At 39.8% G+C, this 15000-nt stretch overlaps 1 protein-coding gene across 2 annotated transcripts in view; it reads right to left on the bottom strand.

Annotated features, from left to right (window-relative positions):
• LOC122789315 (protein FRA10AC1 homolog) overlaps positions 1–15000 on the bottom strand; it is a 768378-nt gene that overhangs the window by 387512 nt on the left and 365866 nt on the right. For both annotated transcript variants that reach the window (XM_044056666.1, XM_044056665.1), the window contains exon 7: positions 5635–5719. In XM_044056666.1, coding sequence (XP_043912601.1) covers positions 5635–5719 — 85 coding nt within the window. The remainder of the gene's footprint in view (positions 1–5634; positions 5720–15000) is intronic.

The following is a 15000-nucleotide window of genomic DNA, read 5'->3' as shown; positions in this document are numbered from 1 at the left end:
GCTTAGCTTAGGCATGGACTCCATATGTTTAAATTTGGATATGTCTGCCACTTGTGTCCTTCGACAAGCTGCCATCTTATTAATATTGATGGTCATGCTCCTTCATATGGATGTTAACCAATTCTTTCCATAATGGGTCCTGCACATTACTAAACATTTCAAGCTTTATAACACATGCCATATAGGACACTGTTAAAAAGCTGACCACAATGACATCTGTAAGGTAATTTACTGAGCACTAATGCTCAAATTCTGTTTGCAATTTATTTGTTACCATTGGCTTTCAGAAACAGAAGAAATATCCTAGTTCTAAATATAAATCACAGTAGCCTTACAGCAAGTATATTTGATAAATGAAGTGTGGTGGGATGGAAGTTATTTCTGACAGCTGAACCTGTTTTGTATTTCATGTTTGGGCAGGTAGCTTGCAGAATTAAAAGGTCAGTGTATTAAACGTTATTGGAAGTGACATGTAGTTCATCTAGAAAAACTGTGTGAAGACTTTTATCACAGTCCATGTGGAATATGACCTGAGAAACACCTTTCTAGATTACATGAAAACAGACAGTATTGACTTCTCCGAATGTGTGTCTCAAACTGGTATGTGCCTTGCATTGAGAAGCATTCTAACTTCACCAAGGATGACGCCACAGTATGAACAAAAAATGATTGACTTTAACAACTGGATTCATTTCTGGTGTCAATTAAAGGGGATTCAATACCTGTCAATCTGAAAGGACATGGTCAACAGACCACATTGCTTGCTAAAGATGGCCTGCACCTGTCCCCACTGGGCTTCAGCTAAAATATTATTTAGCCCATCAGAACTTTTTTTAGGCAGTTCCAAAGTTATAAACTTATTGGCATAGCAAATAAAACTCAAAGGAATGTAAATATATTACTGCTCAATGCTAGAAGCCTTAAAAAGAATCACCACATCCCACACTGGAGAATATAGCCATCTGTACAATTACCAACACATGGTCTAAAGCTGCAGAAACTGCTCTGGCAGTGCAAAGCTACAGTGCCTTTTCACACATTTAGACCACCAGCCATACAAACAGGTACTAAATATGGAGGTGTCCATCTACATTAGCAGCAAGTATATCTCAAGACTGGTTAAATAGGATGATACCCTGGAGTTCATCCATGTGTCTATCACCTTAGACAGAGTCCCTTACCATATCTCAGCAAGCTATAAGTCATCATCAATGTCTCAAGAATCCCACTACTCTTAACTAGACCTACTGTGGACACTCTCCATCCATCCAAATACTCTATTCATGGGAGACTTTAACTCTCTCTTTATAGATTGGTAAACATACACTGCCACCAACTTGCAGGCACAACATTTTCTGAACCTTATTAACACAAATGCTCTTGATCAATTAGTGTGCACCTCAACCAAAGGTTCAAACATACTGGACTTTGTTCTCACCAATGTGGGAAAGTGCTGTGCCCCTCCACCCCATCATCCTCACTGTTGAAGTTAGATCACAAAACTATCTCATTCAAAATAAAAATCAACTTTGAAAACCTAGCAATGCCTGTTACAGTTGAAAACTGTTCTAAAGCAAACTGCAACCTAAGCGAGTTTGTCAAAATTCAATGGCCTGCCCAACCCAGAGCTCATAATAGCCTATGCAAAATTATTCACAGAACACTGTACATACATGCAAATGACTGCACAGAGGCTGCTACACTTACTAGAAATAAGACCAAAACAAACCATACTGGTGGAATCCTAATCTTAGCAGGGTATATAACAAAAGGAAAAAAGTGATGGTCAAGTCAGAAAGAGCAACTCTCATAATGACAAAAGCTCACTAATAAAAATTATCAGGAAAACTAAGACGACTAATTAAATCCAACAAGGCTAATTACAAGAGTAAAGATAGCATCTCAGATTAAAGACAACCACAAGGCCTACAGCTATGTCCAAAACCTCAAAGGTAACGCACAATAATCTACAGAACTGGTAGTAAATGGTGCCATCTTCACTGAGCAGTGACACAACAAATCTGCTGGTTGACAAATTCAGCTTAAACTTTACCCCCCACCACCACCCCAGCAGGGAACAGGTCATATCAGTGCTCATTAAGGATAAAAACACAGCCTCAGTGGTGCCCAACAATACCTCAGGTTGCCTCCTAAACAGCCCAAAACCTGACCTATCAGAACCACTTGAGTCACTTTTCAACAACATTTTCAAGATCAAAAAGGACACTAGCAACCTACAGACACTGGACCCATCCCAGTTTGGTTTTGTCAAAGGAAGGTTATGCCTACTTAACCTGGTAGACTTCTTTGAGAATGCAGCCAAGGAAATGGATGAAGGGAAAAATGGTACATACCACCTGCCCAGACATAGCTAAGGCATTCAACAGAATATCCCACTCAGGTATTGTTGGACAAAATCAGAACTAGGCATAAATTCCTACACAACTAGCCAGATTGCAGCTGGCTCACAGATAGGACCCAGTAAGTTGGGATTGATGAGGCCACCACCTCCTACTAGAGGCAGGTCACCAGTGTACAACACAGTACCACAGGCCTCCATGCTGGGCCCACTATTGTTTGTCATCTACTTCCTGGAGGTCAAGACCTTCTGGCTCACCAAGTTCACAGACGATTGCAAATTGTGAGCTATCCTAAATTCTGCCTGTGACACTAACATCCTGCAAGAGGGTTTAACACAGACAAAAGACTGGTGTCAAAGCCCCAGATTAAAACTAAATACAAATAGGTGCACTATAGTGCCTTTTGGGAAAAGGCCCACCCAGATAAGTTACTCCCTTTATAAGATACCCCTAAGATTTGACCCATTAGTTAGGGATCTGGGAACACATGTAGTTAGTAATCTGGCCATTGTCCACCACATAGCCAATGTAGTAAGAAATCATTCTATGTCATGCAGTTTATAAGTAAGGTATGGCATCCAGGTCTAAAAAAATTATACTATCACTCTACTTGTCCCATCACTGAGTACAATGCCCCTTTGGAATATGCCTGACTAGGCATATGCAACATTTGGAATGACCATTGAGGTTACTCACCTAGAGGATCAAGGTACAAATCGTTTTACAGCCCTGGTTGTTTAGAGGTGATCTGTGCTTGACATATAAAGCATCCTTAGATCCAGCCCCAATGGAGTGTTTGCACATCTGCAAAAGGAGCAGCACCAGAAACACTAGATCCAAGGATTTGAACTTTGCTTGTGACATAAACAGGACAAACAGAACATGTTGGCAAGACAGATGTGACTCAAAGGATCCTCATACTCTGGAATAGGATCCTCAACCAATGTGAACTATGCCTAACCCTATTCAAACCTAACCTTGACCACTGAATTGGAAATCACAAATTCAGCCCCAGGTTGGTCTCCATGTCTCTTGTAGACACAGGGCAAAAGAAAATATTCCTAAACTAATATTGGATGGTTAATCATAAATTTATCCATGGGCTGGTTCCCATGCTCTTATAGACAGGAGTTTGACAGTAAACATTCCCTAACTAACATACCCCCAAATAACTTTTTAGCAACCTTCTAACAAACTTATCTCCCTGGTAGTTGTTAGCCTAGTATATACCTATGAACTGAAGGTAAAACAAACAGAACTAGTGTTGTACTTCCTTCAGGACCGGAGGACCTCACCAGCATCAGTGGTAGTCAGTGTTAGGAGTCAGGAAGCCCTCCTACTTGTGGCAGCAAAGTACAGAGAAAAAGCTGTAGTGCCTGGTGATCTGCAGGACGACCATGGTGAGTACCTTGCTAGTGTGGTAGAGTACGGGAAAACATCAGGCACACTGGCCTCCTGCAGAGATACTTTTGCATGCTATATGGTTCTGGATAGATAGGATTGATAGTGAAGGCACTGTACAAAATTGCTTCACACACAGCATTAAGATGATTTATCAGTCTGAAAAAGTGAAAAAAGTTCACTTTGTTATTGTTAGAGATTAAACATAACTATATTAATGCATGAGTGTTACTTGATTGAACATTTATAGGATGAGTATATATCTGGGCTTGAGTGTGCTTTCTGTGCAGTTAGGTTCTCCTTTACATTCATAAATGGGCCGCGTGAGAGAAATATGGCAATTTACATCAATGACTCATACATCTGGCAGTTTAGCTTAGAATTAAGGCTGTTAGCTGTAATTTAGCTTCATACTATACTCCTGACTTTGATTCTTTCAAATTCTACTTGCAAATTCTGTGACTGTGAACAAGTCCCTTAGCCATAATATGCACCTGGGTCACACCTGAAAAGGCACATTTGTGTCCAAGTGGGCTTATCTGACTTGCAAATATATAAAAAAATAAAAATGACTAGACCACACGCAAAAAAAATGTGAACACTACTTGTAAACCACAGTGTACAATGCTTATGAATATGGGGACCTTAATGCAATGCTAATTTTAGGATTTTTGCTCTCACTAGTTAGCCTAAAGGCATACACAGCTTAATCAGGAAATCAGCACAAACATCAGCATTTCTCTTCATCCTATCTGCTAATGTTTTACGGGAAAAAAAATCAGTAGTGGCACATAAATCACAAAATAAAAGAATAAGCTAGGCCTTAGCTTTTCTGACCCAAAAGAGAAGGGTGCCTATTTACATAAAAAAGTAAAATGCCTGATAGTTATACTTCATGTTTTCCATTCCCCCAATGTCTGCCAATCTGGACCACAACACCATCACTAATAACATTTATGAGGTGGAAGGCATCATCCAGACAGCCACCTGGGGAATTTCCATTTTTGGACCTAACTCTTATCCTTTGTAGCTGAACAACAAGCTCTCTGAAGTGAGGACCCGCTATACCTTCTGCTGCTCATATCCACAATCTTAAATGTGAACGAGGATACAGCACAAATGGAAGCTTGACAGAGTCAAAATGCACATTCCTGGTCATTGTGCTGTGTGCTGTACACATATTCTTCCAGCTGATTCTGGTACTACAGAAAACAGATTATTCCCATCCACCTAACAGGACAGCAGAATTGGTGCCAGACCCCTCACTTCTACTCTCTCTCTCTCTCTCTCTCTCTCTCTCACCAGCTTCTCCAGTGCACAGGTCATTACTATGTCAAGGCTTTTTTTTGGTCACAGTCGGGACTTTATCCATCTGCATCACAGTGACAGTAGACACTTTTATTTTATGTTTATTTAGTAACTTAATAAGGCCATAGTAAGAAATTCTGCAGTCATTCTGAAGAACAGTGAAAAAAGATCTACAACTAAGGCCTGAATATATATGAATGAGTCAAAACATAACTTATTTTCATTTCCAACAATGAAAATGTAAGTACTAAGCCTTGGATTCTTTACCAGATTCAGAGAACAAGAAATGAATGGTTGAATAAAATTGCACTACTAAACATCAGAGCCACCAATATGAACAAACCAGCAGCAGTTTATATGAATATGAAAAATAAATGAACATTTCTTTTTTCATAAAAGCTTAAAGATCTTCCTCCAAGATCCATAAACCCTGAAGAAATAAGGAAGCATGCTGATCATACATCCTCATTCTAATCTTTTTATTAATCTGCAAAAATCAACAAGGCAGGCAACCCACCACTACAAAAGCATTCTGAAGACTGCAAAAGCATAGTGAAATATATACCTTGTTTTCTTTATATCTGCTTAAATCTGCAATGCAGTACTCCTTGAATAATTTATCGTAGTACTTCTTTGCAAGTTTCTTCTCCCTGTTGAGATAATAAACTGGTTTAATTTTTAACAGACAGAGGTAATTTTTTGCATTAAATTTATTACAGATAAATACAAGTTAAAATCAGGATAATTGTACTATGGATTCTGGCTTCATCACAAGGTGTCTCTTATTAAGGAAACCTAAAGCATGTGAAATGAAAAAACAGGTAGAACTGATGAACAGGTTCTGTTAGCTGTTCATTATTCACAGCAAATCAAGTTCACAAAGCACAATACCAAATGTGTTTCAGTTATTATGTCACTGATATTTCAACAAGGTAGCAAGACTGCAATAAAGATTTGAAGACATCACATTATTTAATGATATATTATGAATCCAAACAACCTTTTTTCAAATATAGGCATGTCAAAAACAGGGCAGGTTTAGTTATCTGTTTCATTTTATTTACACTGTCTTCAAACTATTCTAAATATATCATCACATATGTTTCAGAAAATTATTCAAAGAAATAGCTAAAGTTGCAATGGAGCTATAAAAACATCAAAGATGAAAGGGGATATTATGAATCACAGAAACCTCTTTCTACAAAGATAGGTATCAAGAATTACTTCTCAATGGACATTCCTGGAGGGCTAAACTCTCCTCCATCATGCCCCACACAACGTAAGTTATTATATTCTCTGAGTTTCAGAACTTGGAAGTGTGGATCATCATTCAACTCTTCAAATCAGACACTCAGGTTTTGCAAGCCCAACTAAATTAACAAGCATCATGCACTGTGTAGGTTTCATAGGTAGCTACTAGGATTGCAGACCAGGGAACCATCGAGAAGCCTAGCCCATTGTCAGAAAAATATGTATTAGTAATATGCTTAGTGCATTTAAGGCTTGAAAAGGGTTAACACATTTGTTCTATTTCACACTGCATAAAATCTGTACGAATTGCAGAAGCTTTCTAACCTTGTATTGTCATGAAAATATGCGCAGCTATTGCTTATGCTTTGGAAATTTACAGGAATGCAGATAAGTTCTGCTTGTGTCAGGAAAATAATGAATAGAACAACATTAATGTTATGAGACTTAGACAAGGAGTTCCGCTTGTGCTGTGAGAAAACACACAGCTGCAGAAGCTACAGATAATTAGAATAAAGACTGCTTGAAAATATGAACTGCAATCAGCATTTGCTTGTGTCTAAGTTAGAAAAGTACCTTGAAATGTAACACATGTATTAGAACTACACAACAGAAGTTTGTAACGGGCTAGGGCCCACCAAGGCCAGGTTGTTTTTCTCAAAATGTTTTTCATAAATCCAGTCGTGTCAGCAGAAAATCTGTGTAACATCTGCTGTAGAACAATACTGAAAGCTGCGTTTGATTATGTCAGCCATAGAAGGCAATGTCTTGTAGAACAGTATAAGAATAGCATACTTCCTGTTAGTAGTTAGGCAAAATCCTGTATTTGCATGTTTTAGTCTCCTTGCAGCAAGTTATTAAATGTACCTTAACTGAACCTTACCTGTATTGGTCTTTGAAGTTTTTTCCTTTGACAGATTGGTCCTTTGGACCGGAAACCTTCACTTCGCCTCCGATCAGACAGGCCAGGTGGCTTGAAACTGTACAGGGAAGAAACCACATCGGTTCTTCTTATTTGAAAAGCCCTCTGACTGAATTGTCGTACAAAAGAGGCCAGCCACTTTCTGATCTGCGACTGAAGGACGAGTTTTTCACAAACCAGGTGATCAATCACGAAGGCTCAGGTAAGGTGAATCTACTTTTTTTTCTGTTTTAGATCAGGGACAAGATTTGTATTGTTTTTGTCAGGACTGTATTTTTAAAAGTCAGGGACAGAAAAGATTACTGTCTTGTCACAGATCACAGAAAACAGAGCAGGTAGGCAGTCATTCTGAAGAGACTATAACAAAATCCATGGTACCACGTTAAAAATAAGGAGTTACGTAACAATTAAAAGGTTAGAACAAAATGGGTAATAATTGCACAAAAAGACCCCAAAATCCGCCGTTAACCGAAGACGCGAAATACATGCATTCACAGGGTGCTGATAATATTAAATATTACTCAAAATGGGTTAATAAGTATGAATTTGATGGTAAATTAGAAAAATCCTCGCTTGTTAAACTTGTCAAACAGCTTAAAACCGATTCCAGAGGTCGGGTAAAAAAGCAGCGTCAATTAGGAATTCCTCAGGCACACAGGTGGATTGAGGAAGTAAACCGTAGGGAACAAAAAAGCAATAATTCAAAAGCAATGTTTTTAGATAAGGAGGACAATAACTTAGTAATAGCATCGGCCCCTCTGCCTCCCTTACCAGAATATGAAGCAAGTGAACAAGTTAGTCCACCCCCGCGATATCCTGCTGTTACCGTAAATAGAGACACTACAAAAGCAAAACCGTTTGTTAGAGATCCCATCGAGACCAGGTCTTGAACATGGGCAGGTAACTCAAAAGGGGACAATGAATTATATCAAATGGGTAGAAATTCACGATCTATGAGTGAAGAAGAAATACGCCCACTCATAGAAGTGCCTAATCCTCAGGCAGGGCAAGAAGGTCAGGACCCAACTATTCTAGTGTACAGACCCTGGACTCCGGAAGACATCCGGAAAGCCACTGAGGGAATTCCCCATCCAAAAGTTAATTTCAGAAAGTTCTTAGTAGATTTACAAGGAATGAGGCTGAGTTATAATTTAAATGGAGAAGAGGTAGAAAAAGTAGTCAGACAAATTGTTGGACCAGATTGGCACATGATTAGTGGCAACTGGAATCCCCATGATGCTGCGCTCAGGCCCCTCCCACATAGCAGCGCAGAGCTAGACAACAGAGTGAAAGGTCTTACAGACCGAATCTCTGAGAAATGGAAGCCTAGGGCAGACTGGACTTGCATTAATCAATGCATCCAACAAGAAAGTGAAACTATTGACAGATATTATGCCAGACTGTTAGAATGTTTTAATAGCCACTGTGGAATGCAGGTTCCTAAAAATCAGACACAAGATTCCCCATATGAGCAGCAGTTAAAGAATGCATTTTTGAAAGGCAGCATTGCACCCATAAGCAGTTTTATTACAAAGCACATGGTAGATCATCGTACAAGCAGGTTACAGTCACTACTTGAATATGCTAGGCATGCCGAAAGGCATTTTAATAGCAAAAAGAAAAAGAAAGCCCAAGTATTTTCTGTAGAAGATGGAGCAGAAGTTTATGTAGTACAGTCCGGGAAAAGGGCAAGAGAAATGCCCAGGGAAACAAACAATCTGATCAGCGATCAGAGGACTTTGAAGGGCGAAAGAAAAGGGGTGAATGTTTTAAATGCGGTAAAAAGGGACACTTGGCAAGGGATTGCAAGGAAAACAAGAGGGCAACCACGGAGGAAGACAAGGAGGGTGAGGACCGACTATATGATAGTCAAGAATCACTAGAAGGGGATAGCAGAGAAAGGGTAAATGAGAATGTGATAGAGGGAGTAGAGAATGTGACAGAAGAAATAAAGGAAGTTACGGATAATGAAGAAAATGAAATACTGGATTTAGCTTTATTGAGCTTAGAGCTCTATTTAGCGGACACAAAACCAGAAGTTACACTCCTGGTAGAAGGGAGGGAAGTCAAATTCTTGTGTGACTCAGAGGCGTCACGGACCCTGATACATCCCTCCAAACTGCCATAAAATTCAGAGTCACCTGATTACATACTAGTGAAAGCAGCTAATGGACAGCTGTATCGGGAGCCCCTCTCCCATAATATTGTAATAACTGATCCTGTTTCAGGATTGAACCAGAAAAGCAAAATTGTTGTTTCTGCAAAATGCCCAGAAAACCTCTTGGGCAGAGACCTTATGCAACTATTTGGTATAGCAGTAGTTCCGACTATGCAGGGTATGGAAGCACAGTGACAAATTGATACCTTTGCAGTGCAATCGGAGGGCGAAATGTCCTATTGGTACAGCCAGGACTTGGTTACGACTGGTCCAGGGGCAGTGACCGAAGAGTTGATGAACGTAGCCATCAGCAAGTTCCCCTCCCTTGACATTGATAAACAACATTTGTTGCACTGTACTCTGTATTATTGTAATACACCAGGGCCTGATAAGGAATATGAGCAAGAGTTGTTCAGAAATCTTGCAAACAGATTGATATTACGTAATCTGTACTGGGACATGGAAGGGAACCAGTGTAGCCAGCTGTTCATTGCCCCAGGAGTTGTTTGCACTCTATAAATCTAATCGATTACCACATGTTAGCTTAACTAAGGACAAGAATGTAAAATGGGTAGACCTAGGAGAAAAAGTCACGAGATGCGAAAAGCAGAGAGAGTTAGAAATGTCAGAATAGGGAATACAAATGCAGAAGTTGAATTGGATAACTCAGACCCACCTAGCCGTGCACTTGCAGTCTAGCAAGGACAGCTGATTAGCACTCCTATTAAAGGAGGAAGAGAATGCCTTACAGAATATACCAGAAACTCTTTGGTCAACAGGAAAGTCAGATGTAGGACTTATTCGTACAGCGGGACCAGTTACTATCACGCCAAAGTCAGCATTTAGACCACAGAAAAGACAGTATTCCTTAAGAAAAGATGCAGAGGTAGGAATCAAACCTATTATAGCAGCTTTACTAAAGGAAGGGGTGCTGGTGGAATCTCCTGATTCACCATGTAACACACCCTTATTTCCTGTTAAGAAAGCAAATGGAGAGTGGCGTATGGTCCAAGATTTACAAGCTGTAAAGGACGCAGTAATACCAAGGGCACCTACGGTGCCAGACCCACATACTCTGTTGAATGATTTAAAACCTCAACAGAAATATTTTTCTTTGGTAGATATCAGCAATGCATTCTTTTCTATACCGATACACCCTGACAGACAATATTGGTTTGCATTCACATTTCAGGGGAAAAGGTATACATATACGCGACTACCACAGGGATATTGTGAAAGTCCGACAATATTCGCACAAGAAATGGCAAGCAACTTGGCGGGATTTACCCCACCAAGAGGCAGTCAGATTTTACTTTATACTGATGATATCCTGCTGGTGGCCCCCACCCAGCAAGATTGCAAAGAAGATACCATAGCGCTATTACAATTTTTAGCCACTGAGGGACATAAAGTAAACAAAAATAAACTGCAGCTTTGGAGAAAACAAGTTAAATACCTAGGATATGTAATATCCAAAGAGGGTAGGACATTAGATGAGAACAGAAAAGTAGCGATTTTACAAGCACCAAAACCCACTACCAAGAAGGAAATGATGTCCTTCCTGGGTACGACTAATTTTTGCCAGAGCTGAATTCCAAACTACGCCTTGGAATCTGCACCGCTGACTAACCTGATATATAAAAAGCCTATGGCAGCACAGGATTTGTTACAATGGACACCAGAAGCAGAATCTGCTTTCTGCAAACTGAAACAGTTAATAGCACCCTCATTAGTTTTGGGCTTACCAAACTATCATAAACGTTTTTTTTCCAAACTGTAGATTGTAAGCAAGGTTATATGACATCAGTGTTAACACAGCAGCATGGGGACAAGCAATGCCCTATTACTTATTATTCATCACAACTAGACCCAGTGGCGTGGTCTTTACCCTACTGTGTACAAGCAGTAGTTGCAGCTGCAATGTCAGTACAGGCTTCGACCTCAGTAGTTTTGTTCCACCCTCTCACATTGAGAGTGCCTCATGCAGTCGCGATTATTTTACTGCAAGAGAAGGTAGCATATCTTTCCCCTGCTAGGCATCTTTCCTGTATGACTACACTGTTGAGCCAACCTCATATGACAATTGAACGATGCATGACTTTGAACCCTTCTACCTTGCTCCCAACCCCTGCAGATGGCACACTGCACAGCTGCCTGCAGGCGATTGAGCAAAAGACACTGCCTAGAAAAGATCTTACGGATGTCCCCTTGGATGATGCCGAGGTGACATACTATGTGGATGGCTCGTGCAAAAGGGGTCCTGCAGGACAGAACCTAGTAGGATATGCAGTAGTTTCTGATACTGAGATTACAGAAGCGAAACCCTTACCACACAATTTATCTGCACAAGCAGCAGAACTGATTGCCTTGACACGGGCATGTACCTTAGCAAAGGGTAAATGTGTGAACATTTTTACTGACAGCCAGTACACTTTTTCTACTGTACATGTTTTTGCGCAACAGTGGAAAAATCGAGGAATGATAATATCTACTGGCAAACTAATCAATCATACACAGTTTATTTTAGATCTTTTAAAATCTATTCAATTACCTCAGAAAGTAGCTATTTGTAAATGCACAGCTCATACCAAGCAACAGGATAGGATTTCAAAAGGTAATGCGAGAGCTGATACAGCTGCAAAGCAGGCAGCTTCAGAAGTATTTTTTTGAATGAGGAATTACAACCCTCTGAGATTTTAGACTTAGAAATGTTAAAGACAATGCAGACACTTACTACGCAGGATGAAAAATGAAGATGGGTAAAACGAGGAGCAATTCTTGAAAAGGGGCTGTACATCTCTAAAGAAGGGAAACCGATATTACCATTTAATTTGTTTAGATATGCAGCTTTGTTGAGCCATGGGCAATGCCATGTCTCAACAGGGGGTATGGTACAATTGGTGAACCGAGTGTTCACAACATATGGATTCTTAAATTACTCTAAAAAATTTTGTTTAATGTGCCACGTTTGTAATAAACATCATGCACAAGGGGCGTTAAAGCCCAAGCAATGGAGTTTCCCTACACCACCATATCCGTTTCATACTATCTGTATGGATTTCATAGAATTGAACAAATGTGAAAATAAGAATGATTGTCTTGTCATTGTAGATATGTTTTCCAGATGGGTGGAAGCCTTTCCGACTAAAAATCCAGATGCGGCTACCATAGCAAAAATTCTCATTAAAGAAATCATCCCTAGATTCAGCATTCCGGAAAGGATCTACAGTGACATCTGTACACACTTTGTGAACCAAACCATACAACAGTTAAGTAAACATTTTGGTATGTCTTTAAAAAATCATTGTGCATATCACCCACAATCTGCAGGGTTAGTAGAGAGGCATAATGGGATTTTAAAGAGTAAGCTAAGGAAGTTAGTAGAAGAAACACAGAGAAATTGGGTGTACTGTCTGCCTCTGGCACTGCTGAGCATGAGAACTGTTCTGAATGCAAAAGGATTGACTCCTTTTGAAAAACTATTTGGAAGGGCTTATTATATACCTCAGTGGAAACCTCTCATGCCCGCAAACCAGGAAGCCAAATGTACACTAGCAGAGTACATGAGAAATTTGTTGAATTCTAAACATCTGTTGCAGTCAAATTCTGTTTCAGATAAAGAACAAACCAGACCATCAGAAGTGGCAGTGGCACCAGGTACCTGGATCTGGGTGAAGACAATAAAGAAGAAGAATTGGACGTCACCAAAGTGGGAAGGTCCATATCAAGTGCTTCTGTTGACACCCACTGCAGTCAAGATCGCAGAGCGTGCCTCGTGGATCCACCTGATGCAATGCAAACTAGTTAAGAACTTTGAACTGGACAAAAATCTTGTCACATGTCAAGAGCAAAATGACAGAATCCAGAACAAACAGGAATGCAGAACAACCATTTCCTCAGAAGTATTGCATAATCATCCTGTTAACTGTACTAGTGACGATAATCTTTTTGCTGTGGCCATTCCTTTTTCCAGCCACACAAACTGAACTGAATAAACGTGAAGCGTTACTCACAAACTGGCACCCAAACTTCAACACTTACCAGGCAATTAAATATGTGTATGCTCAGACTTTCAATGTTTCGAATTGCTGGATTTGCACAGCTTTGCCGACAGCATACGGGGGCTATTAATGACTGCAGTCCCCTAGGGGTCAACGAGACCTGGGAAAACTTGATTTATGATACCTCAACCATTACATCACAAGATAAAATAGCATTGCACTTGTCTGTTCCACAAAAGGGAACTGTGTGTTTTTATAAAAATGATACTGTTCAGGTGGGTTGGAGCAATTGCAATGTGACTGTTCCTTATAAATTTACACTAAAGCTAACAATGCAGGTTCTTATTGTAATACAAACTATGATTCATTTCTTGAATTGATGCACAAAACAATTGATGAAGTAAAACATAATTCTGTTCTTTATAAACAACTGTCTATAATTGATAGAAAAATGTTTCCTGCAGGGCAAATGTATATTCATAGCAAAGTTACTACTAAAGTAGAGGACTGTTATTATGTATGTGACAGAAAGGCATACAAGTGGTTCCCTGAGAATTGGTCCAGCAGTTGTTTTTTGGGCTACCTGGTTCCAGCCATATGACACACTGCAGTTTTACCTCGAGGGAAAATTCGGAATGTCCGAGACGTCGTCAAGAAACCTGTCAAGAAACCTGAAAATCCAGCGGGGCAAATCGATGCGTGCTGGAAAAAACATCATTCTATAGGCAATACACTGACACACATGGACTTGAGTGACAGTGTTATATCGTGTGCAGGCATATCACCAGCATATGGAGCAGTGAAATTGATCTGGGAGATGAGAAAACTGTCTAAACTTCTCGAAGTAATAAGCTATGCAACTTTTTCCGCTCTTGAATTGGTGACTGATGAACTGAATGCCATGAGAACTGTAGTGCTTCAAAACCACATGGCTCTCGACTTCACCCTAGCAGCGAGAGGTGGTACTTGCACTTTAATCCAGGACGAGTGCTGTTCGTATATTCCTGACCATAAACACAAGATAGACAATCACCTTGAGGTAATTCAGCAAGTGTCGGACATGACCAAACCAGGACCAAACCCACTGACGGACTTTTTCCAGAAATGGTTTGGGGGGTGGGGTACCATCCTAATGAACATCCTGATTGCCATTTGTGTAGGAAGGCTCCTATTGGGAGTATGTGTTTGCTGTGGCATCCCCTGCATGAAAAGACTGATTAAAGACCTTATAGACATGTCAGTTTCTGAAACCTTATATCAAAGTGCTGAGTTTGAAGAACTATTGAAAAACTGAAATGCTTTCATAAGTTTAAACTGAATGACTCTCTTAACTGCAAATCCTGAGTAGGAAGAGGTTAGGAGAAGAAAAAAACTGTTTTTGCTTATTTTGAAAGTAGAATAAAAGTATTAAAAGGGGGGAAATGTCAGAAAAATATGTATTACTGTATGTATTAGTAATATGCTTAGTGCATTTAAGGCTTGAAAAGGGTTAACACATTTGTTCTATTTCACACTGCATAAAATCTGTACGAATTGCAGAAGCTTTCTAACCTTGTATTGTCATGAAAATATGCGCAGCTATTGCTTATGCTTTGGAAATTT

The sequence above is a fragment of the Protopterus annectens genome, chromosome 14.part0 (assembly GCF_019279795.1).
Source record: "Protopterus annectens isolate FY-2018-M chromosome 14.part0, PAN1.0, whole genome shotgun sequence".
NCBI classification, from domain to species: Eukaryota; Metazoa; Chordata; order Ceratodontiformes; family Protopteridae; genus Protopterus; species Protopterus annectens.
Note: the sequence above shows the minus strand (reverse complement) of the source record. Positions and strands in the feature narration are given on the sequence as shown.